Source organism: Stegodyphus dumicola, chromosome 12 (assembly GCF_044657685.1).
Source record: "Stegodyphus dumicola isolate Sdum_Otavi_A_Nest chromosome 12, ASM4465768v1".
Taxonomy (NCBI): domain Eukaryota; kingdom Metazoa; phylum Arthropoda; class Arachnida; order Araneae; family Eresidae; genus Stegodyphus; species Stegodyphus dumicola.
In genome coordinates, this window is record NC_140779.1 from 12,347,816 (window position 1) to 12,363,756 (window position 15,941).

The 15,941-nt window shown below is 31.0% G+C and overlaps 1 protein-coding gene across 3 annotated transcripts in view; it reads left to right on the forward strand.

Moving 5' to 3' along the window:
• Acf (ATP-dependent chromatin assembly factor large subunit) overlaps window positions 1–15,941 on the forward strand; it is a 102,953-nt gene that overhangs the window by 45,370 nt on the left and 41,642 nt on the right. For all 3 annotated transcript variants that reach the window (XM_035350113.2, XM_035350111.2, XM_035350112.2), the window contains 9 exons: window positions 1,222–1,412; window positions 1,502–1,597; window positions 5,631–5,769; window positions 9,707–9,844; window positions 10,015–10,098; window positions 12,753–12,956; window positions 13,950–14,112; window positions 14,236–14,286; window positions 14,561–15,587. In XM_035350113.2, coding sequence (XP_035206004.2) covers window positions 1,222–1,412; window positions 1,502–1,597; window positions 5,631–5,769; window positions 9,707–9,844; window positions 10,015–10,098; window positions 12,753–12,956; window positions 13,950–14,112; window positions 14,236–14,286; window positions 14,561–15,587 — 2,093 coding nt within the window. The remainder of the gene's footprint in view (window positions 1–1,221; window positions 1,413–1,501; window positions 1,598–5,630; window positions 5,770–9,706; window positions 9,845–10,014; window positions 10,099–12,752; window positions 12,957–13,949; window positions 14,113–14,235; window positions 14,287–14,560; window positions 15,588–15,941) is intronic.

Below are 15,941 nucleotides of genomic sequence, written 5' to 3' on the forward strand. Positions count from 1 at the left end.
TAATAATTTAACTGTACGATTGTATGTCTTGATTAGTCTAAATACCAAGTTTGGTGCCATTTCGGCTATTAGATCACGCTACAGGGCGCTCCAAACACTGTCACTTTAAAAAAGATCACCCTGTATATATCTCAGTGCACCATACATTACTCTCTGCCCTAAATTTTGTTTCTTGGTGCTCCACTAAATTCTAAAAATTCTGCTAGACTGGTTCTGGTGCTGACCTTGACTGTATATCACTCGTTGCATATTTATTCTCAATACTCATAATTTAAAAGAAGTAAAATTAGCAGTTTCTTCTATACATTCTAAGTAGAAGCAGTTCTTTAGACTAACAGAAATCCTTAGTTAAATTTGAAAATTCTGAAATGAAATTGATTTTCTAAAGAAAGAAAATTATTCTCCAGAGGTACATTGTTGAAACTAACAAATTAGCAGATGAAGCATAGAAACAAGTAAACCTAAATGCTAAAGATAAGAAAATTAATGTAAGTTTGCTAAAATATCTGGAAAATTTTCAAATTAAAAATGTGCATAGATATTTTGTTTGTCGTTGCTACAAAATATAAATGTTTTTGTAGCTTTTAATGCATAGTTATATTAATGTAATTTTAGAATCAATGTCTTAAATTATAACTGCTCTAAAATGTTATTAGTGCTTTTTAATGGATATTTTTTAGAAATTTAAAAAGAAAAAAATTGTGATTGTAACCATGTATAACTAAGAGTACCTAACTAGAGAGCTTAATTATGTGTAACTAACTGCTCATCCTTAGAAATTATCTCTGCATGTTAAGGTGTGTTATTTCCTTTTCTTATTTATTGTAGTTTGTAATCTATATTTATTGTAGTTTATTTGCTTTCAAAGTAGCCTGCTAGTTTTGTGCACTTTACTGTTATCCCATATTTACATTAAGAAATATTTTGTTTGTCTTAATAATGAGAAAAAACTTTAAATAAAAAAAAAATTAAATGACTGTCTTTCGGGTTGTTTAATTGTGTATCACAGTATCAGTTAAATGGGACTTTACTGTATATATAGACTTCTATAAAGTTCTAACTATAGATCTTTGGTATTTAGAGATTGTGGTGTAAGTCTTGTCAGAATGAAAAATGAAAATTTTGCATATAAAGAATGAATCAGAAACTCAACAAAACATAAAACAATTTTTATGTATTGATTTGATTGCTATTTTATTTTATTTATTATTTCTGATATAGGTAAAAAAACTGTTCAAGGAAAGTTAAATTTTAAAAAGGAAACTGTTGAAGAAAAAAAGAAAAGTATTGATAAACAGGCTTTAAGTGAAAAGCAGAGATTAGCTGCTGAAAAAGAACGAATGAAAATTAAAGATGATCAAAAGAAAAAACTAGAAGAAGATAAAGAGCGTCAGAGACAAGAAAAGCTTAAAGTATATTTCTTTGTTGGTTTTTTTAGCTGTATGAAGTTTGTGTTTGTTTTCAAAAAGAATTCTTTTGATTATGTGTAATATATTTACAGGAAAGAGAGAAAAAACGAGAAGAAAAGAAGATTCTTGCTGAGTATTTAAATTCATGGAAGAAACCAAGAGATGATTTGGAGTGTGACGACTTGAAAGTATGATTTATTCTAGTTCTTTCTTAAAGTAGACTATAGTATTCTGTAAAATTCTGAAAAGATGTCAGTTCTTAGAAACGTACTTTAGAAAATCTAATAGTTTACTATGAAAATATGGAATACTGTGTGTAATGTTTGAAAGTAATATAAACATAAGTTTTTGTTTATTTAATTATTTTTAAACTTGATTGTATAAGAGTTTGTAAAAATGAACCTTTTTTATTTTTAAAATTTTTATAATCACCAAATTATTAGATTTTGAAATCATAATGCAATCATTACAGACATGGAGTAGGAGAGTGACGCATCAAGAAAGTCATATTTTTACAAATCGGATGAAAATTATGTAAAGCTTGTCTGGTCCTTAAAGATCCTTAATTTCACTTAAAATTTCAAACAACTCTTGGATTTGCCCAGCTAACATTTCCGAGTCTGGTGATTTTAATCTCGCTTTGCCTACAAAAATTTTGATTCATATTTTTTTGTGAATTTCATGACAATTGTTTTAACAAATATGATAACATTAAGATGATATTAAAGTATGAGTAGTGTATTTAAATTTTTGATTGAGAAAAGTATTATTAAAATAAAGTACTTTTTGTATCTGTCTGTTGTTTTAAACTATCTTTACCTTTTGTTTTGATGATTTTCGAATATCTTCATTCCGAAATTTAAACAAAACAATAAAGGTTGTATAACAGGATTTTTGAAAAAAAAATTACATTTACTTTTTTACTGTAATTTTCCTCCCTTTGTAAGTCTTTCAAAATATTCAGGTATGTGTTGGCTGTAATGTAATTTTTTTTTTTTATTGTATTAAAAAATCTCCTAATTTTTACTTCCTTGTACGTAAAAAGGAAGTATTGTAATCGCGAAAAGTTTCAGGCATCATATTTCAAAGCAAATATCCATTTTCACCACTACCGAATGCAATTTAACAATGTTTTTGCTTAACATCTGTTTGTAAAGACAGAATAAAGGACTCTTTTCCCCCCAAAAAAAATTTTAAAACTAATTTTAAATGAATTCTGAAGATAATTTTTTGTGGCATCTGTGCATACGTATGTATCTCGCATAACTCAAAAACGAGTTCCCTCAGAACGTTGAAATTTTGCATATAGGACTGCTATAACATGTAGATGTGCACCTCGTATTTTGGTTGCAATTGGCCGCACCAAAAGTATATAAATATATGTATATATATATCCACTCTGTTACTCGGCTCAGTGATCTCAGTTTCTTTATTCTCATATGTTTGTAAATTGTGCATTTTTTGTTTTAAAAATGATTGAATTATGCCTTTCTTACCTTCCGGTTAAGGTTTTTATGCCTTTAGTAAATCTGTATGCAATATTTTTAGAATTATCATCAATTTAAAAGTTGTTTGAGTGCTGCTAAGCCTAATAATTTTTGCCATGTAAGCCATTGCTTGTTCACATTTGAAACAATAGAATAGATTTGTTGCCAATCTAGAGAGACGAAACTTCCCAACAACGAAGATAACGCATTCATTTATTATTACGAATTAAATCATGCTTAATCCATTCTAGAATTTATTCGAGGAAATAAGTGTTTAAGATTTATTTCATAATTTTCAATACAGACATTTTGAGTTTGTATGTATTTTTGCTTTGTAGTGAAGTGAGAACTGAATTAATTGAATAAGAAATAGCAAACCGTCTGTAAAAAACTCCCCCCCCCCTTTTTTTTTTTTGTTGTTGTTGTTGTTTTTTGCTTAATTTCTTTTATACATGATTTTGGATTTATTTTAGTATTTGAATGGATCATGTAGCAACGATTAGATAATTCTTAAGATCATATAAATTTAGTGCATTCTGAGTTAAAAAAAATGAGTGAAGTGTAGCACTGTTAGGTGAACGTAGGGCCAGAGTGTCGCTATGGTAAACAAATATACTGAATTTTAAAGAGTGCATTTATTCTATTGTGGTTTATGCGCTATCGCCGAAGTAAATTTAATGGTAAACAAATATAGTGAACTGTAAAGTGTGCATTTATTCTATTGTGGTTTATGTGCTATCGACGAAGTAGATTTAAGTCAATCCAATAAGTTTAAACGAAATGCAAGAAAAAATATGTATAATTTAATATTCCGTACAAGGAAGTCATGGGATGCACACATCAGATTTTTTACTTTCTCTAAGTTGTCAGGTATATTAATGGCTAGAAGTGTAGGAAAAGGCTATTACAAATGAAAAATGTATTACTGTTGTTAATACATAATAGACTGTTCTGCAGTAAGATTGTGATGGATTTCTCATATTTATTCAAGAATTTTTGGAAAAAGCAGTGAAAAGCAAGATAAGCTCTGCGGTTTTAGAGCCTCCATTATTTTAATGAGCACTTATGTTTTCTGAACTGTGACCACCTTATTCAGAGTTTTTATGTTAGGCAGACTATAAGTGACTGTGAGTAGGATTGCTGATTATTTGGCTATGTTTTACCTCCCGAGTAAGGTTGCTACTTTAGTGCAGTTTACTAACAAAAAGGCTCATGACTTTGAAATAACTAGGGCCAAGGAATAAAGAAATAACTTTTCTACTATTAATACCAAGATCTCTTGATACAGTTCTATTTCCTGTGCTCTTTCATTTTTGTGATCCCCCCCCGTACAAAACAAAAATATGGAATATTACAAAAAAGATTATTGTGATACGGACAGGCACTTATAAAAAGGACTTTGTCTTTTAATAAAGATATTAAAAATTGCAGTTTTTACGTTATGTAGTATCTGAACATATAACATTTCATGAAGTTTTCCAGAGTTATTCATCCTCAACACTGGAATTATTAAAGAAGTAAGATTAGCAAGTCCATATAAACTTGTGTCTGTTTATCCTACTTCCATTCTCCCAATTGCACACTGCTTCTCCAAGTCCATCAAATGCCTTCTCAATGGCGTATTCTGCCTTCCACATACAAAAAATTTTTCCGACTACTTAAACAGCACTGACCTCATATAGCGAATTTCTCATATCTAGAAACAAACTTTCCCCATTGAAAATATTAGAAATTCAGTTAATCCGTTCCACACCCCCAAAAATCTGATTGTCATCTCTTCTTCAGTCAACATACCTGGTGTTTCTTTGGAGAAGGTCGAAGTACAGATTCTTAGCCTTAGTGCAAATAATAGCTTCTGACACTGAATCACCTTTTAACTGCTTCTCTTTAATCCAGAGCAACATCACCTTCTTAACATCTTCTAGGAGTTTTGGATGGTGCTTGGAAATAAAGGTAACTCCTTTGGGCACATCAAGTTTCTTAATTTCTTTTATCTTCTTCAGAATAGTGCAGATCGTCAATGTCCAACGGCCATAAGTCTTTGCCAGTTCCGTCACTCTTGCACCACACTTACGTTTGTCTATTATTTCTTTCTTAATTTCAACAACCATGGCTTCCTTCTTTTTCTTTGCATCACTATCTGAGACAACAATCTTTTTGAGGAGGCATTATGAAATAATTGTTTTCATGTCAAATGTGAAAAACAATTGACTCACAAGCACACAAACACATAGATCAAAGACCACTGAGTGATCTGACAATGAGATTCCATGAGTTGAGCTGGATTAAAAAACGCAATACACATACCCACAGCCTGACTCCTTGCTCATTATTCAAGTCATTGCTTGTATTTAGAGACAAATTTTTCGCTCATACTTTCCTCGTATCTCAAGGTTCCACTGTACGTCTTTGAAGTCGAAACCAGATATTCCAGTTCCTTGTTGTAGTCTTTGATTAATACAGTATAATAAACGTGTATGAAACCCCATATCAGAGGCATAAAAGTATATACTTAGGTTATGAAAAGATTCATTTTAAATCTAAGGAGAGACTTTTGCTGCAAAAGGGCAAAAAGTCATTTCCTTTCTAAATTGTTTTTATTTTTGCAGTCTAAAATTTTTTATTGTTTTAAAATTTTATCATGCTTTAACATATGTATATATATAGAGCATTTTTCATTTTTAGAAGTCAAAGCTTTAATAATAATAATATATTTACTGGATACAAATTTTAGGATTTACCAGCTGCTACACCTGTCGAATGTGATATTCCTCAGGATTGCTTTGGCGATGCAGTTATGATTTTAGAATTCCTCAATACATTTGGAAAACAAGTTCAAATTAAGGATGCTTTTCCTCAGGGTTTCACATTTGGTAAATATTTTTAAATTTTATCCACATAGGAAGCTATTTAGCTATAATTTATTTTACATGCTTAGTTTAAAAGAAATGTGCTTTTACTAATATTTTCATGATAATATGAATTCCAATTTATAATAATACGTAGTAGTTTAGTACTCATCTATAATAATAAGCAATATGTTTATTATTATAAAAATTCTATTATTATTCTTAAAATGTAGAATTAATTTCTTTCTTTCTGTTATAAAGTTATATGCAGGATTTAGGAAAAAACTGCGTGTGTCAAAAAATGTGAAATGTATGTAATTTTTTTTTTAATTTTCCAATGGCAGATTATGAACAGTTACAGGGAAAAAAAAAAATAGAATACAGCAATATAATGAGGGGGGAAACAGCTGCAACAGAGTCCATTAATCTAACATATCTCTTACCTCCCAGTAACGCTCGGCGAGAAAAGTCTTGCACAGAGCGGGACAATGGGGTAGATGTGCGGTATCCATCACCTCTTCAGAGCTGCACAGAGTGCATATCAGAGAAGGAACAATTTTGAATCTATGAAGATGATACTGTAGGCAGTCATGTCCGGTGGCAAGGCGGAATTCAGCGACCGCTCTACGCCATTACAGAAATTCGGGATAGCATTCTTCCAAGACTTATGAGAAAGACGATGATAGAAATCTTCCTGAGCACTTACTTTGATAGATCTTTTAATAAGGTCCTTAACAATATGGAAAGGCAAAGGACGAGAAATATTCTGCATGATTGAAGCACCTTTTTTGCCAAGAAGTCGGCTTTCTCGTATCCCTGGAATCCCACAGTGTTCAGAAACCCGCTGGAGAACAATAGTTTTCTCAAGTGAAGCCAGGTTTTGTAGATAATGTCGAAAATCCGATATGTCCTGTGATATGAGATTTTTATCTCAAACTGTAGCTAACACAGCAGCTCGGGAATCACTGAGTATAACAGCTCTTGAGAATTTTTCCAAGTGGCATGGTAGCTGGTACAGAGCAGTGCGAATCGCAGCAATTTCACCGTCAAATGCAGAACCTTGGCCCACAGGGATGTAAAAAGAGAAAACTCCTTCACCTGCATTAAGGCCATCAGACATAAGGGATCCATCAGTGAAGATACGAAGCCAATCTGGCTCAGGGTAAAAAATATTTAATATTTCGAAAGCGAGGGCTCTCAAAATAGACGGATCCGTATTACGTTTCATTACTTTTTGATCCAGGTCAAGATTAATCCAGAAAGATTTCAAATTTATTGGATTTTGTAGTGGAACAAGTAATTCGAAGGGGGAGGATAAACGAGTGATAAGTTTAGAGCAGGGTTTGTCCAGTGCAACCCCACCTTGCCCGAACAAGGTGTTTAAGGACACTGAGTCTCTTCATAGCACGGTTGTACAAGTCCTCAACATGTGACTTTCATGTTAATTTGCGATCAAACGTCACACTCAAATATTTAAATTTATCACACAAGGGGATTTGGGTACCCTTATATGTCAGCTGAAGATCCAAAGATTGGTGCGGGAGTGAGAAAGTCAGGCAGTATGATTTATTTAAGTTCACCTCCATATTATTAGTATCGCACCAAACTTCCAAATCATTCAAGGCAACAGAGAGTTTAGTTTCTAATTTTCTCACTGCACTTTCTTTTTTAAAAACATTCCAGAAAACCAAATCATTAGCGTATAAGAGGCACTTGACGCCAGAAGTCTCTCGTATTTTATAAATCAAATCATTAATATAGATGTTAAAAAGGCAGCAGCTACTAACAGTTCCCTGTGGGAGAGCTGTTTTCAAGATCCTAGATTTCAATAGAGCATTGCCGTACCTGACTCTGAAAAAGCGCTGTCACAGGAAGCCTTTAATCCAATTAAAAAGATTTGCTCTAATGCCTAGCCCAGACAGTTTCAGTAAGAGGCACTCCTGCCATACTTTGTCGTAGGCAGACTTGAGGTCAATAAAACCTGCGGTCAGGACCTGTGTATTATCCAGGGTGTCCTTGACACATAGACTCGGGAGGGTAACATGTTGATTAGTAGATCTGGAGTTTCTAAACACCGCCTGCTCCTCGGCAAAAAGTCCGCAAGTTTCTAAGTGATAATTAAGTCTTCTCACGGTTATTTTCTTCATAGCCTTCCCCATAATGCTAGTAAGTGATGTTGGTCTATAATTATGGAGACTATCCCGATCTTTGTCTTTCTTATGTATGAGAATAATGATAGAAGTTCGCCATTCAGCTGGTACAATACCAGTGTTTCAAATTAGATTGAAAAAGATCCAGTCTCAAATGCTTTAAGACCAAGATGTTGGAGAAATTCAGAATGGATTCTATCTCCCCCAGGTGTTTTTCCACAAGGAAGGCTTTTCAAAGCATAGGTCAATTTTTCTCGAGTAATGGGTGCCTCAAAAATGTACATAAGTGCTCTTGAGTAATGTATGTAAATGCATCAGTCTGTTTTATGATTTACTACATAAAATATATGTAGATCTATTACAATTTATTATTCTTTTCACTTTATACAAAATAATAATGATGTAAGTGCAGACTAGCAGATTATTCATATTGCAGAGTATTTTTCGAATTTGTTGTGCTTTCGTTATAATGTCTGTAAAAGTTTAAGCATGAATATTGGGAAACTTATTTTAAGATCTTTAGCATTGATTTTAAAAAAGATATCTGCAAATAATATGTTGCTGAAAGTAGTGAAAGGAATAAGAGGAATGTCGCCAAGCTGATGATTGTAGTCTCAGTTGGATAAATTAAAATACTAGAGACTTATTATATATTTTGGAGTAAAAATTGCGAAAAATCAATCTTGCCGTTTTTAGGATTTAAACCATAAATCATAAACTATAAACTTATCAACAAGACATGCTAACCAACATATCTGAAGAGCATACATAGTAGCATGTAATGATGCCTAATAACCACAGTTTTTTTTTTTTTTTTTTTTTTTTAATAAATGTTTGAAAAAGTTACTTTTACGATTTAAGTTTACTTTTACGATTCAGTTTACGATTTAACTGAAACATCAAATTTTAGAACTTAGGAACTGGGCCCAACATGTTAATCCTTGATTTTTAGGATTTGAATAAAAGTTTCATGCAATTTAGTTGCTTTTAGCAGCTTCTTTAAAAATTTTGGTAGCCTGTAATCGTATTATTGAAATCTGTCAATCTGTGTTTTTAGTGCATTTAACTTCATTGAAGTTAATGAATTATTTTAGGTGAAATTCTTATTTTAAAGCTAGGCTGGTTTGCCACATCCTGAGGGTTCCTCCCTTTGCAAATTTATCAGTTCCCCCCTCAATTATATGCTAATTTATTATAGTCCCTCCCCAGATTTTCTTTTCTTGATTTTAGACAAGTCATCTCTTTATGATTAAATTCTGTATTTTCCTTCACTTCCTCTTTTCATATTGGTAGTTTTTAATCTTTCCTACTCAGTTTAAAATATGTTCTTCTGCAGTAATGGTCATTATATCTTTCCAAGAAAAAAGTACTGCATTTATTTTTTTCTGATTTATCAGTATATTCTGAGTTATATCGTACCCACCAATATGATCATGTTACCTAGCTATACTAAATACTGCACAATATTAAAAATATGTATATTTCATAATTTTCATATGACCTTTATTGTGTGTGTATCCTTATTTTATTATGAAAATAAGTTCTAAAATATATATTGTATACAAAATATGTGTTAGTTTGTAATTAATAAGAATTACAGTTATCAGCTGTTAATAGTGAAGTTTTTTTATATTTTAGATTTATTTTGTAGATATTTGAACATTGCATGTTTTTTGCATCTAATTCTACCATTCTTCAGTGATAACTGTCTGTTAACTTAATACCACAGAATTTTATATGCTAACTATACATGTACTTCTTTAAAACACATGAAATTTTCTTGATTTTAAGTAAATCTGCTTTCCCTACAGAACATATAGAGAAGGCTCTTCTGGAGACTGACATTCAGGGAGTGTTTAATGATCTTCTACAGCTTTTTTTGACGTCTATATTCCGTTATCAAGAAGCTGAAGAAGATGCTGTTCCTGTAAAAGATGAAGAAGTTAGTGGTATGTACTGTGAAAAACCGTTGCTGTTTTTCCCACCTCTTTGCATTCTTGAAAATAGCTTATTTCATATTGATTTAATGAACTTCTAACTGTGTATGATGTTTAAATACTGAAATTATGCTTTCAAAAGTTGTCTATACTACATACATTAAAATTATTTTTATTCATAGGTTTTGAAAATTTAGACAATTTGACAGTAGATCAAGCAATGAAACTTGCATCTTCTGTATCAACATGGCCTCAAAAATATCATGGTAAAATATTTTGCGTATAAATTTAGAAATGTTGTGTGTTTAATTTTTACTGTACTTTTTATGATGCATATATTTATGCATGATTTTTTTTCTTCTTGCCCATCCCTTCATGCGTTCATTATTAATGATTTAGTTCTGTCATGTATTCGCTGTCCCATTACTTTTAGGCAAATTATTTTTACTTTCATTGCTTGCAATTTTTGTTATGCGTGGAACTGCATGGTGATCATTTTTGTTATGCAGCTTAAGAGTACCTGAAGCACCCATGTTATTTATAACAAATAAACTAGTATTCTGTATTAAAGTAAAAATTTGATATTTAGTGTATTTGATATGCTAAAATATTTTATTAATATGCTCGCTGTAAATTAAAAAGTTTTTTAAATTGTCTCAAACAATTATCCATCAGGTTTTAAATAATTTATTGGCAAAGTATGACCAGATTTTAAAAAAGGTTCGGTTTGTTAAAAAATTAAGCTGTAGTATAGGGAAAAAGTACTTTCGAACATTCTAAATGGTAAAGTTTCGATCTGAATTTTAAATTAATTGAAGAAAATGTTTGATATACTTATAAAACTAAATTGTGTGCAAGATAAAAAATTTATAAGCTGAAATTTTAATTTTCGGTAACTCTTTATATTTTCTTTTTACTTTGTTTTTCCCTTTTCTAATTTCAGAATAGTAATATGCTTGTAATATCTTTCCAAAGTTTATCATTTCATAATTAATCCCTGTCTCATGATTCTTACATAATGCCAATAACACATGTACTTACACGAGCAGCAGTTTTTCAAATTAAAAAAGGATCTTGTTAAAGAGTCTTTTATGTTGCTGCAGTTGAGAAGGAAAATACCGGTTGACTTTTCTTAAATGTGCTGTCCTTTCTGAAATGGCATTCCTATGAAAGACATCTTTTAAAATTTCTCTTGGATCTTAAATCTTTTATTGCATTCCAAACTTTTGCAGTTCTAAAATCATGCTTCCCACCAGTGTTTTTTGTTTACATCGGTGATGTAAATTTTGCATTTTAACATAATTTGTTTTGCTACAAGTAAATGACCTGTTTCTATTTTTCCAGCTTTTTATATATTGGGTTGTCTAAAACAACGTTGAGCCTTTAGTATAGACTCCCAACTACTAGAGGAGGAAAAGTACAGATTTTACAGAAAGAGGACAGGGGAAATAGTATGTAAACTATTTCATCTGATGATTAACTGAATGCCTATGACAGCACGTTAAGTACATTGCTGGTTTTGAAGAGTACCAATTGCAGATCAGTAAACTCCGTTAATCCCTGTAATCTCGTTCCCTGCAGTAAAGGACATATTACCCTGCTTCGGTTCTGTTTATTTAGATTATATGGAGAGAGTAATTCCATGTGTCTTGTGAATTGCGGTTTACCTAAAGTTGAAAATTTCTTTGTGAATTTTGCCACTTCAAACTAAGAAGCTGAAATTTAAAAATTCATATTCTACAGAATTTCTGTGCATTAACTCTGGCACAGATCTAGTCATGAAGACCTGTATTTAAACAGCCTTTATTAGCTAAATTTATATAATTACTTATTTGAGTCTCAGTTTTCATAAACTTGCGTTCATTAAGAAAATATTTATATTTTTAAAGAAAGTAAGAAAGCAAATTATCTTAAACTATAAACTAATATATACCAAGTGACAAAAGAAAAACTCATGACTGGATGAAGCTGATCATAGTGCTCAGATATAGGTTGGATGTGGCCCCTGAATACATTTCAATTTTGTATTTATTGCAAATACAGTATTGCAAAGCTTTTTAATTATTTGAAGTTTGAGCTTATATTATTTCTATTAAAAAGAAACGTGTAATACACCAGAAAAAATCTAAAGATGTAGTTAATTAATTTTTAAATAAGTATTATTCAAAGATTTAGAGGCACAGATTTTTTTTAAAAAATCAGTAAGCTCAGTTACAAATTGTTGTATTAAGAATAATCATTTTGTTTGAATGCATTTATATGTGAAAACATTTTTTTACACAATTAAATATTCCTGAGATAAGAATCCAGTTAACCAGTGAGCATTTACAATCTGTCATGAAGGAAATTTCCAGTAATTTTTCTGAGTCTCCAAGGCTGATTTTTAGATCATGCAGGTAGCGGCCGTCATGCAATTTTGAGTTTGAGATCCCTGCATTTAAAGAATCTGAAATTTTCATGTATCATGTACATTGCAGTGTTTGCAACAAAGACTTCTCATTTGTGCATGCTGTAAAGGATGTCTAAGCAACATGAGTTTTCTCAAAAGTATTAAGAAATTGATGCTTTGGACTAGTTTATTTAGAAAATGATGCAAGATTTGTTCTTAATTTTATTTTTTTGCATACAAGAAGCAAAGGAACATCGATTTCACTTTAAGACACTTGAAACTGAGCTTTGTAAATGCAGGAAATTTTGCTCATTTCAGAGTCTTATTTGAAATCCTGAATTGAAGTACTACCAGGTACTCTAACAGATGGAAAGGGGGAAAAAATTAAAAATTAATGTTACATTTTTTCTTTAATATCTGCAATTTCTATATAAAATTTTCAGTGTTTTAATGTGCTTTGTATATGGAGACCTTAATTTGATTTTATGTTCATGTACATTAAACTAATATTTTTAAACTTCTTTTTCATAGGAACAGCTTTGCGGAATATTCCATTGGATTCCTTTTCTGTCACTGAAATCCTACGTCTGCACATATTGTCATCAGGAGCCAGACGCCGTGTTAGTTGGCAAGGTGTTTCAGGCCCTAGTGAAGATCCTGGCCTATTTTTCAAGTTAGAAGAAACTGATTTGTTAAAAAAATTGGCGAAAACAAGTGTCTTTGATTTGAATTGCGGTAAAGCTGCATAATGTTACTATTAGTAAATTTATTCATTTCTGTAAATAATTTTTTAAATAATAAATTTGAATGTTAAAAATTTTGGTGTTTAAGTTAGGTCTTGCATTTTTTTTAAATTATTAGTATAATTTAATTATAAATATAATCTGCCAAATTTTAGCAAAAATGCTGTGTTGGAAAGTGATTAAGTATCTCTTCGGTAGCTTGTGTCATGCATTGTGTCTGGTTCCATAATGTGCCAAGGTTTTTTTTTTTTTTTTTTTTAGGTGAAATTCTGTCAGATTTATAAGTATTTTTTGTTTAAGGAATCATATGATGCTAGATTCCATGTGAAATGCAAGTTACTCAAAACAAATTCTATACAAATAAGAATTGCAACCAGTGATAAGAAAACTGTCATTATATCATAGAACTTCTGGGCAAAGCTGTTACTCCAAAACATATTAGATTTTTGCTGAGAATCTAATAAATCGTAAAATATGTTCAGAAGAAACAGGGAAACTTAAATTCGTGTTATCTGTCTAACATGAATAGAATTAGTGGTGGTTGAATAACCTAGAATTAAATGAAAAATGTTTTTTAAAATAGGCCTACTAAACAAAAAGACATTTCTGTATTTGACCCAAGACAAATGTAACTGCTGTGCATCAATGTCAATAAATTTTTTGTAATAATAAAATAGTTGAATTTATTGGCACCTAATCTGTTTTTTAATATTTAAAATATTTAGTTGTTTCCATTTTCACTCAGATGGTATTTGGAATAAAAAGTTACGTCGTTATTAATCCACAAAACATAATATCTTATTTGCTATAACTGTATATGTTGCAAATTAATAAAACAAATAATGAATAAATTAGTTTATCCATATTTTAGAATTATAGTCTTAGCATTTACTGCCTGACTTTTTCCCCCTTTTCTTTTTAGATACATATATAATATTAAGATAAATGTTAATATACTTTATCTAATTTATTTTGTCTGTTTCAGAGGATCGCTGTAAGATACTGAAATTGTTAGTTCATCAGCTTCTGGCTTGTGATGTACTGAGGTGTGCTGTAGATGAGAATGCTGATAATACACGTCCTTTGCGGCATCAATTAAAACAGTTAAAATGGGCACATTCTCGTAAAGAAAAGGAGGAGACAATGAGGTTAGTGAAACTGGCTTTACTTTTCTTCTTCCTCTTTCTCTCTCTCTCTCTTTTTTTTTTTTTTTTTTTTATTCCTTTAAATTTTAATAAAGAAATTATATTGAAACCTTGTTTATTTAACAGTAAAAAAAAAGGAGATGGAAAGCCTAAAGAAAAGGGAGATGGAAATGAAGCGTTAGTATATTTATACTTTTTTTAACTGAATATTATACATGCATCTGTAGTTATTAAAGTTTATTGTCTATCAATAAACTTTAATAACTACAATATCAATAAACTAATAACTTACTTCTATAGTAAGAATATTTTTTGTCTTGAAATTCCTAATTAACTGTTTGAAGATTTTCTTTGATGAAATATGAAATTGTAATCGTATGAAATCTTAATTGAGGATATGTATAAATAAGATGAAAATATGGGCATTTAACTTACCTCTTTTTCCTTGCAGGGAAGTAAACGAAACTCCTAGCCCTGTAGATGAAGAAGAGAAGGAGAACTCGGATAATTTAACTCCGGAAGAACGTGCCGAACTGGAAGAAAAGAAAGCTAAACAGGCTGCCAAGCAAAAGGCAGAATTTCTTCGCAAAGAGCGAGAAATTGAATTGCAGATTAGGAAGTTGCAGTCGTCCTTCAATATAACCCCTATTGGAAAGGATCGAGCTTTTAGGCGATACTGGGTTTTTCAGTCTTTACCTGCTGTGTTTGTTGAAGATGATGATCCATTTAAAGGAACATGTCTTCCAAAACCAACAATTCAGGCTCAGTCTCCAAATATAGCAAGTGTGCGGTCTGAAACTACCAGTTCTGCTATTAAGAAATATTTACAACACATGGATGTTAAAAATGGTAGTAGTGATAAAGAAAATGAAATTTTAAGAGACATAGCTATTGTACAAAGTGATCTTCCATTCCCATTTAAAAACAGAAAACTCTCGGATCTCAATCCGAGAGTAGACTCTAAGAAATCTGTGCACGATGATTTGCTTGAAGATGAGGCTTGTTTGTTGTGTAAAAATAAAAAAGGAGAAATCCAGGACAATTTAGTGTGGTATTGTCCACATTCTAAAAACTTATTACCTACAGACCAGTGCAGTGCAAATATAGACACATGTCCTGTTCATAATATAAATGCACCTAGAACTAAATGGTCTTTTTACTATAAAGAAGAAGAATTAGATGCTTTAATATCTAATTTAAATCCTCGTGGTTTTAGAGAAAGGAAATTAAAAGAGGCTCTTATCAATGAAAAAGAAAGAATTAAAGAAATAATGGCAAAATGCCCATACAATAGCTTAAATAAATCTCTGCCTTTACCCCCTCAACCAGAAGTAAGGAAATCTCAAAGGCATCAAAATTCTCATAGCTCAAGTAGTTATGCAGGCATGTCACCACGACTAGCTTTAGATCTCACTCTCCGTGACATGATTTTAGAATTAGAACACAGAATTCATGCCGGTGGTCTTGGCTCTTTAAAGGTTAGTACAAATGCTATCTTTAATAAGTATGTGACTTCTTGTCCCAAAAATTGTAATATTGTAATTGTATATATAATTTCTAATTTTCGAAGTAGGATTTTAAGATGAATGTGTTAAAAACAAATACCAGACGTATTTTGTCATGTGGTGATCATAGATAAGATGTCAATTTAAGCAGCTGAATTGATGTTCACTTATTTTACCACTTCTAATTAAACCTCATCTTATTTGCTTTTTTAATTTAGTAACTTGATAGCATGAACTTATAAAATGAAAATCTTAGAAATAAGTGTATGTAATAAAATATTCATAAGAAGTTTTATTGAAATTGTTGATAATATTAACATTATTATT